Source organism: Bufo bufo, chromosome 5, assembly GCF_905171765.1.
Source record: "Bufo bufo chromosome 5, aBufBuf1.1, whole genome shotgun sequence".
Taxonomy (NCBI): Eukaryota; Metazoa; Chordata; class Amphibia; order Anura; family Bufonidae; genus Bufo; species Bufo bufo.
In genome coordinates, this window is record NC_053393.1 from 350,575,620 (window position 1) to 350,585,975 (window position 10,356).

Below are 10,356 nucleotides of genomic sequence, written 5' to 3' on the forward strand. Positions count from 1 at the left end.
TATGCTGAAGATTGCTGTACAGGGAATCCCCCAGTGTTACTGAACAGTCAGGACTCTAGTTCCCGGCTCTGACTCCATATACGGATATGTCCATATATATGGAGTCAGCGCTATGAACATGAAGGGGGTATCCAGGGGCGTAGCTAGAAATGCATGGGCCCCATAGCAAAAAAATGTATGGGGCCCCCCCGTGCCATCCACAGATCCTCCTCCCCTAAACAGTGCCATCCACAGATCCCCCCTCCCCTAAACAGTGCAATCCACAGATCCCCCCCTCATAACAGTGCCATCCACAGATCTCCCCCCTAAACAGTGCCATCCACAGATCCCCCCCTGAACAGTGCCATTGACAGATCCCCCTCTGTCTTAGCTCCGGTAACAGCAGGCAGTGCGGGCGCGCTCACTCACTGATGTCACGCGCCTGCGCTGCCTAGTGGGAGGAGCAGGCGCATGACGTCAGTGAGTGAGCGCCGCCCGCCCGCACTGCCTGCTGTTACCGGAGCTAAGACAGAGTAAGATATCCAAATAATCCAAGTAAAGAGATCATCAATGAGCAATGATTAAAGTTAAAGTAGTTACTGATTAGTTTATAAATATACTGCTGTGAGCGGCGTGGCCCTGTATATTCTAACCCCCAGGCAAGCGTCCCTGTTACCATAGGAACGCCTGGGGGTTAGAATATACCATCGGATTTGAGTTTTTACGATCTCACTGAGCTCGTGAAAACTCAGATCCGATGGTATATTCTAACCCCCAGGCAAGCGTCCCCATCACCATGGGAACGCCTGGGGGTTAGAATATACCATCGGATCTTCTGAGTTACTCAGTGGCCACTGTGTGGGCCCGGCCCTGCGTGCGCCCTGCTCCAGTCCTGACTCCTCCCCAGTCAGGCCCATGCCGCGGACCGCCCGCGCCCCGCCCACTACACTAGTCTAGTGTAGTGGGCGGGCGGTCCGCGGCTCGGGCCTGGCTGCCTGCGTGTAGTGTGTATGTAAATAAAAAAAATTAAAAAACAAAAAATCAACAGAAAGCAGCTGATATAAATGAATGCATAATATGTGGAAGGTTTTTACATAATACATGTACAGAAGATAACATGAAGCTCTATAGCCCAGTGGTTAAGGTTCTTGACTTTTATGTAAAAGGCTGTGAGTTTGAATCCCAGCATAATCATTTTAAAAATAGAGGCTAAATAAAACTTAAATAGACACACCAACCTCTTTAATTTATGTAACTATTATTTTTTGTTGGGAAAGGTGACAACCCTTAACAGAACCCCTGCTCCACGGTGACCCCCATAACATTTTTTATAGTTATGTCTACAGAGATGTGTGGGGACTAATTTGAGGGAAATCGGTCTTTTTTTTTACAATACCATTTTGGGGTGTGTATGACTTGATCACTTTTTATTCAATTGTCTTGGGAGGTAAAGTGATAAAAAAATGGCAAATCAGCCTTTTTTATTTTTTTCTCCTACATCCTTCACCATATGGGCTAACTTATTTAAATATTTTAATAGTATGGGTGTTTTTTCGCATGCAACGATGCCCATAATTTGATTCTTTTTTTGTTCATTTTGGGGGAAAGTGGAGTGATTTTACGTTTTAAGTTTTTAAAATATTTTCTAAACTTTTTTTGTTACTTTTTTTTTATTACTTTTCATCAGATTGCAACTCTACAGAAAATGGAAATTGCTCCATTATTCTGTCTAAAAAAATCACTATATCATAGTTTAGTGCTGCCACCTAGTGGCCTGAACTGGGATATACTAACAATGAGCCTGGAAGCCTAGTACAGGCTGCGGCTCATTTTTAGAACAGGGTGCTTTCCCTGATCTCGGCTGGGGAAGGCGTGTCTGACATTCGACAAATGCCACAAGTGGTCCCACCAAGGGCCTACATGAACCTGGAGCCGGCCCTAAATGTTTGATCTCAAGTCTGATGGTGTCTGATCTAAGGCTGATGGGGGTCTGATATAAGGCTGATTGGGATCCGATCTGAGACTGATAGGGGTTCGATCTGAGGCTGATGGAGCTTGGGGGTCAGATGAGGGTCTGATCTGAGGTCTGATGGACCTTATTGGTCTGATTTTGGGGTCTTATCTGAGGTCTGCTTAAGAATGGAGATCTGATTTGGGGTCAGATTTTTTTTTTCTTATTATTTTCATCCTCTAAATCCTAAGTGCTTCTTATAGTTTGGTGCATCTTATTGTCACGGCTGAGGATGGGGAAAATCCTCAGCCGTGCGATGCCACGTGATGTTATGGCTGCTCGGCCAGGACAACAGGATTAGGGAGCAGGTCACCTCCTAAAGCGTCCCTAACCTGACCCTAACTCCTAGCTGCATGGGCCGACCTTTAAGGTAGGAGGACCCATGCTCCGGAACCTCGGATCCCTAACTCACCCTCCGACCGGTCCCTGGACTAGGAGTCAAGGTAAGACGGCCTGTTCCTACTGGACACGGAGGAACAGGGGTCTCACTGGCCAAGCTGCAGGGAAAAGGGGAACACAAACAGACTTACAGATATGGCAGGTGAACTATCCGAGTTCCACCTACCTGCCACAGCCTTGCTGACTGGATCCCTGTGCAAACAGGAATCCAGATCCATAAGCTGCACTAAACAACATAGGAAAATCCCAACAGACCATCACATAGACATCACACATAAAGATGAACATAAACTTAATGTGACATAATATTTATGAACCACAAGGGTGGCTCTCACTGGCAATTGGTAAACACATGAGGCTACTCCAGCTAAGCATGGCTGAAGCAACCCCCTGAGCCATGCCAAACACCAAGGCTATATAGGCCTAAGTGGCCACACCCACACAATCAGACACACCCCGTGACTCATACACACAGAAAGGGAGTTAACCCTTCCAAAACCACAGGGAAGGGAAAACATCAACTTAAAGGGGAAGTGTCAAAACGAAAGTCACACTGTGGCTGTTGCCGCAGGCAACGACATGGGTGGCTACCATGTGCTGGGAGTTAGCCGAAGGCCGGGACACTGCCACAGTGAAGGGAAAATGTAAGTGCACACCACACATAAGACAGAGTGCACACAGACATACATATCACATGAAACCGCATGCATAACATAGCAAGCTGCCACGTACATACTGTTGCCAGCGGCAACCACAGGTGAGGCAAATACCACAGCCCTCACCTGTGATTGACAACCAAACTAAACCGCTGACAACCGCATGCGGTTCAGGAGTCACGGTCATAGCCATGGCCGTGACACTTATTAGTTTGAAAAATATGGTACACAGAAAGCTGTCAGTTACATACCTATACGTCACCTACACCAGTGTTAGTTAGCTCCAGTCTTCAGGACCCACCTGCCAGTCATGGTTTTATGATTACCTTAGCACTGAGCAGGTGATAATTAGTGTCCATGCATGAGGACTTACCAAAGGTACTCATTCTGTGGGAGGTACTCAAATCATGACCGTCAGGTGGCTCTGAGGACTGGGCCTGAGGAACTCTGGGTGACATGACTAGCTCAGAATATGTAACAGAATCTTTTCCCATGAAAACTATATATCAGTCTGCTCAGCATCTCCTGCTCTATAACATGCTGCCTGCAGATTACCCTGCATCCTTATGCTGACATGTTCCCTTTGAATCTAGTAAATGTCCACTTCTTTATTTTTATGCACATGGATTCAATGAATACAATATGGGCTAATCTTAATCCTTCAGTATGATGTCTTTCACCTACCTTGCCACAAAACCCATGATATGTGATTGTATAATCAGGGCGGCCTTGTATACCTCTACTTCACGTTGCTTCTCCAACTTTTGCTCTAATGACTCACGCAGAAAGACCTGGGAAAACATAACATTTTACAGACATTGGTTTCTGAGCTGTGGGGATTCCTTTTCTCTTTTTGCAAACTCAGAGCTGAGATTTTTGACAGCAGACACTGAGGTCTTCTAGCGCTCATTCCAGAGATGTTCTACACCAAAGTAGACATAACCAGTATAAGATGTATATGCATTATCCAAGCTGCGTCTGTTTTCCTGATTTTACAGCATATAGGCAAATGAAGAAAATAGGCAGGCATATAGGCAAAATGTACTATTAAAGAGCAACTTTTGCTTCTCTGGTCCTAGACTGTCCATTTATTACATTCATTTGAATGGCCGCCATGTGACATTCTACCTCCCCTGTTATGCCCGCTGCAGGGGAAAGGTTTGGCTGACCTCTGCCTCCCTCTGTGAAAACTGCTGATTACTAGGGGTTCCTGAAGCTGGACTATGGCAATGAGCCGATCATCATGTTTGGCTTCAATTTAATAAAGGGGTTGCTCAGATAAGATAACACCTTTAAAGAGAACATATCACCTGGTTTGGAGGCACCAAATCACTGCATGAGCAGGCATCCTCAAACTGCGGCCCTCCAGCTGTTGCAAAACTACAACTCCCAGCATGCCCGAACAGCCTACAGGTATCAGCCTACAGCAGGGCATTGTGGGAGTTGTAGTTTTACAACAGCTGGAGGGCCGCAGTTTGAGGATGCCTGAGCTAGAGTTTAAGGAACCTGCCCGTAGCAAACCTATCTGTCCCTACAAATAATGGAAAGGAAATTCAAACATACTGGGAAAAGTCGGGGACTCTTTGTCAGTTGCATTGGTCACATGTGCATTGCACCAATGAAGCCAAGGATGGTGCACCCCCCTTCACTGCACATATGTTTGATGTGCAGTGCATGCCCAGTGGAGCAAGGTACAATGTCCTTGGCTTCATTGGTGAACTGTGCATGCACCCAATGCCTCTGGAGAAGAGTCCCAGACTCTTCTCTCACTATGCTTGAATTAAATTTAATTTTTTTTGGAGGCAGGTGGGCTTGCTCTGTTTAGGGATGGGACCATAATCCTGCATAACAGCATGCTGGTGGTTTAGGGGCCCCAAACCAGGTGACAGGTTTCCTTTAAAGTTGGATGCTGGCACGATTTAACAAAATTGTGATAATCTGTAAGCATGTAAATCAATATTTTTGTGCGGCAGATTACAGAAATAATGGAATTCTGACCCATAGTTTTGGCACCAGAAATGTAATGATTATAGTTAATGATTGTCACTTATTGATTTCACATGGAAAATGATTATAGATAAAAGGTAGATCTAAAAGGGAGATTTAGTACACAACAGAGAGCAAACACTTGAGTTATATGACTATATGTGCATATGCCTCCGGAGCGATAGCTGCTCTCTGCCATTCCGGATAAGATGTGATTTGCATTTTTTCTGATTGATTTGTGATTTCTGAAGAAAGCATTCTTAGAGGATCTGTTCATTGCTTGCATAGAGTGTAACCTGCATGACGTGCATATTTATACTCATTTATGTCAATGTATAATATGAAATATTGTAACATGAAATATTAGAACATGATATAAGGATATGACTAGTTGAGTAGGCTTTCTGGTTTACAGTGGGCAGAGATTTTATACTGAATTGTAAATGTGGACACAGCAGCAGCCAATGATTTATAGAACCATCCATACACCAGAGCAATAAATTACTGTCATACCTACGACTTGCTACTGTTCTTCCCTATGAATACAAAATAGTATTATTACCTTGGTCTTCCCAAGCTGCCATTCCGTATCTGTTGTGTCATGAAGATGGAGTAAAGTCTCACACTTGCCTTTCAAATCCTCAGGCAGGGTCAGATTTCTCATTAGAACTTTATACCTAGGAAGTGTAAGAAAAAGGGCAATCAATAACTAATCAGAATAACCAGGTTAATATATATTTAAAACAATATAACGGGAGAAATACATCTACCCAGGTTGCAGCAGAGTACTGTATATATGCAAGAAAACACCCATTGTAGGCTTGTCCTCTTGTCTTCTCTTCTTGGCAGGAGGCAAAGGACTATTAGGCCAGAAATGAGGTGGCCACTGACCTCTATGGCCAGCAGATGTCTGGGGCACAGCAAGCACGTATTCTCTGATCATCCATTCAGAAATCTCTTATGGCAGGCCATCAATCCCTCACCAAGAAACAGCAGACCATGCATGTATGGTGCATATGTTTTCACTGTGTGTGAGACATCTGTTCATATAGAGATCAATGATCTTGCGGAGTAGTTTACAGAGCAGAGTTCTTGGCCCCATGATTATCTTAGAGTCCACTTAAAGCAAGTGTGCCCATAGCCTCAAAATATACTTAAAGGCGTCTTCCAGGAGTAATGATTATTTTTTTATCAAGTGCACGCAGCACACAGAAGATTCATAATTGACTGCTCCACGTCTCTCTGATCCTCCACACTGCCACCGCTGTCTCCATCATCTGGTCTCTGCGCTGTCTACATCCAGCAGTGCATGGATTCTTTTCTTTTTCTTGCATTTGATTCATGAATAGGTATAAAACTAGGTGTGCCAAAAATGTGCAAATTGTGGTGCATTTTATGATAAGGTTAAGGTGCAATGACCAATAACTGAAAATATATATAAATATATATATAATGCATAACTATGAACTAATCTTATTTTGTGTTATATATATAATAGCAAATATTAAACATAAATATAGGGACATAAATGCAAGAAATGCAATAATGCAATATACTGACCTAAAACAAAAATCATGAAAAGGTCTTCTGACAGGAAAACCAGCTCTGCGGATTCTAACTGTTTCAAGCATTCCTGAGTATCTTAACTGATTGAGGACCACCGACTGGTCAAACTGGTCTGGCATCTGCAGAAAAAGCAGGGAAAACAGCACATTAATGCAGATAAAGAAAAATATTTATCGTGTATTACTATTTCATAATAAAAAATGCCAATTTATTGCAGCAATAAATACAATAACATAACAGACACTGAACAATGGCCAGGCTGATTTACCTGCACAAGATCAATCCCTTCCATGGCTAAGTAAAAAAAAAATGGAGATGGCTAATATTTAGGGATAATATTCTGTCATAATCCCATAATGGTTAGAGAGGTGGTATTGTTTTTAATGAAGACAAATGAGTCTTCTTTAAACAGTTAATTGGAACAATATGAACATGCACATACATTAATAGTCAACAACCAACATGTGACAAGTACTGAATTATCGACAGTAACCCCCAAATATGAGAAGCCAATTAATCAAAATGAAGGAAAGGAGGTGGAGAAATGAGAAAAAGAAGGAAGAGAAAGGAAAGAAGGAAGAGAAGAAAGGGGAAGGAAGGAAGGAAGGGAAGGAAAGAAAGAAGGCAGGGTTTGGAGGAAGGAAGGGATTGGAGGAAGGAAAGATAAGGAAAGGAAGCAAAAGAAAGGAAACTGAAGGAAAGAAGGCTTTAAAGGAAATGTGTCATCAAAAAATGACCTATTGTTTAAATCACATTTTTATGTTTAACATATTGTTAAAGAGATTTTGATTATGTTATTTTTAACTTTCCATGCCAATATCTATATTTAAACAAAAACCATAAAATCCTGCTGTTTTCACACTGGCCACTAATAATAGGCACCACTTCTTGGTCTGTACAGATCACTTTACTGAAGTTACCTCCTTATCTATACACAGAGGTGATATCATTAGGATTAGAATGACAGGTAAGACAGGATCCCCTCCTGACCATTGTGTCTATGGCCCATGTGGCTGCCGTAAAGCAATTTTCTTAATACTTTCTAAATGCTGTTAAGAAGAGCTAAGCCAAGTTGTCAGTCCCTATAATCATGTTCTGGAAATGGAATAAAAAAATTAAGTCTGCAATCATAAACTATCTGGTTTAAAGTGGCAGAATTTTTTTTGGTGACATTTCCTTTAATGCAACCAGAAAGGAAAATGTAATGAAAAATTTTACATTCTAATATGTATTAGCCTCGATGTAGTCTGCCCCTAATAAAAAAACCTTTCCGTGAATATATACACACATATAGATCTCAATGCATCATGTTCACCATTTCCAGTCATACCTAATCAGTCCAGTGACTAAATAATGTACCTAAATAAAGCTTTCCCAGAAATGCAGTACTTCTAGATACATAAATAGATAAATTGGACTGGCACTCTGTGTGTGTGGTAAAATATGGATAAAATGGACTAAAATACAATGTAAGGTGATCACACAATTTAATTCACAAAAACTCAAATTGCAATAAAATACACACGATTAAAGATAAAATCTGTGATAAAAAACACTAAAAATGTATAGCAGCACTGACATGTATTATTTCATTTAATATTCCATGAAGCTATTCCAAACGTATTGGGTTCTAGCGATCAAATATCATATAATATCGATGGTATGGTAGTGTTTCATAAGAATGTCCCAATTATATTAGGTTCTAATAGGTTCAAGAATATTCTTTCTGCATATAATTCCGTGAATAGGAAACAGAAACAAAATATTGTCCTTTCTCTCAAAAGTATCTGTATAGAAGGGGCTAAAAACCGCTTGGTTCTGTAGTTGTTAGTCCTGTCCACAGTTTGAACACAGACCAATATACCTTTGGTCGCAGCCTAATTCAATGAGTGAATAAAGTGCTATGTGCTCCGAGGTAAGAGGGATGGGTCTTACCTTAGCCCGAATAATAGTTTAAAGTCAGGATGACTCCCGCTTACTTGATTCCTATGGTGAGGGTAGTCCCGCGATTGGTGAAGCTGGACGCCGAAGTGGCGCGGTCTATGGCGTACTTCTGGCTTAGTTTGTAACAGGTTGCTTGTATCCCAGAGTGCCCGCGTCTCACGTGGTCTGTGACATACCTCTGGTCCGAGACTGTAGCGAGGTATCGTGGGAACTGGCGTGCTTCTGGTCTGTGATTATGACAGAGTATCGCGGGAACTGTGCTCAGCGGATCCTGTATGAAGAAGATTTTCACTGGAGCACTCCAGATTTTAAAAAAGATTATTCACAGACTTTGTATCATCTGTATCATCTGTAAGAAAGGCCTTGATCAAAGTGGGAGTTTATCAGCTGGTTACGCCAGACGCGTTTCGGGGACCTTTTACCCCTTCCTCAGTGGGAGCTGATCTCCCAAAATTTGGGCTGACTTTATATAGACCACACAGAGAGACCCAAAAAATGGTTTGGATTTCAAATCCCGATTTTTTGTTCTATTTTCCATAGATGCTTTCGTATGCGGTTTTGGTGTGTTATTTTGAATATTTTTGCGTTTTTGTTGATTATACCAAATATGGTATTTGGTTCGAACTTACTAATGAGGAATAATAAATACTGCAGCTATTTTATAATGACAACAATAAACATATTGGCAACGAAAAAAATGTATGCATATAGACAACCAAAATATGTTGGCAACAAAAATGATCAAATGTTGCATTCAATAAATAGATAAAAACATTTATACAATAAGATATATATAAAAATGTATATGTAAAAATATAAATAATTAAAACATGATGTTGATACATATAGTAATACTCATTGTACAGATTAATTGTGATATTCAGCTGTTATGAAGAATATTGCAGTATTCTTCATAACAGCTGAATATCACAATTAATCTGTACTATGAGTATTACTATATGTATCAACCTCATGTTTTAATTATTAATATTTTTACATATACATTTTTATATATATCTTATTGTCATAAATGTTTTTATCTATTTATTGAATGCAACATTTGATAATTTTTGTTGCCAACATATTTTGGTTGTCTATATGCATATTTTTTGTTGCCAATATGTTTATTGTTGTCATTATAAAATAGCTGCAGTATTTATTATTCCTCATTAGTAAGTTCGATACAGATGATACAAAGTCTGTGAATAATCTTTTTTAAAATCTGGAGCGCTCCAGTGAAAATCTTCTTCATACAGGATCCGCTGAGCACAGTTCCCGCGATACTCTGTCATAATCACAGACCAGAAGCACACCAGTTCCCACGATACCTTGCTACAGTCTCGGACCAGAGGTACGTCACAGACCACGTGAGACGCGGGCACTCTGGGATACAAGCAACCTGTTACAAACTAAGCCAGAAGTACGCCATAGACTGCGCCGCTTCGGCGTCCAGCTTCACCAATCGCGGGACTATGCTCACCATAGGAATCAAGTAAGCAGGAGTCATCCTGACTTTAAACTATTATTCGGGCTAAGGTAAGACCCATCTCTCTTACCTCGGAGCACATAGCACTTTATTCACTCATTGAATTAGGCTGCGACCAAAGGTATATTGGTCTGTGTTCAAACTGTGGACAGAACTAACAACTACAGAACCAAGCGGTTTTTAGCCCCCTCTATACAGATACTTTTGAGAGAAAGGACAATATTTTGTTTCTGTTTCCTATTCACGGAATTATATGCAGAAAGAATATTCTGGAACCTATTAGAACCTAATATAATTGGGACATTCTTATGAAACACTACCATACCATC

At 41.2% G+C, this 10,356-nt stretch overlaps 1 protein-coding gene across 1 annotated transcript in view; it reads right to left on the minus strand.

The window, feature by feature from the left end:
* The window catches only part of MYO10 (myosin X), a 256,328-nt gene that overhangs the window by 49,367 nt on the left and 196,605 nt on the right, over window positions 1-10,356 (minus strand). The window contains exons 20-22 of the mRNA XM_040431698.1: window positions 6,592-6,716; window positions 5,594-5,708; window positions 3,730-3,836 (exon numbers count right to left, since the gene is read on the minus strand). Coding sequence (XP_040287632.1) covers window positions 3,730-3,836; window positions 5,594-5,708; window positions 6,592-6,716 — 347 coding nt within the window. The remainder of the gene's footprint in view (window positions 1-3,729; window positions 3,837-5,593; window positions 5,709-6,591; window positions 6,717-10,356) is intronic.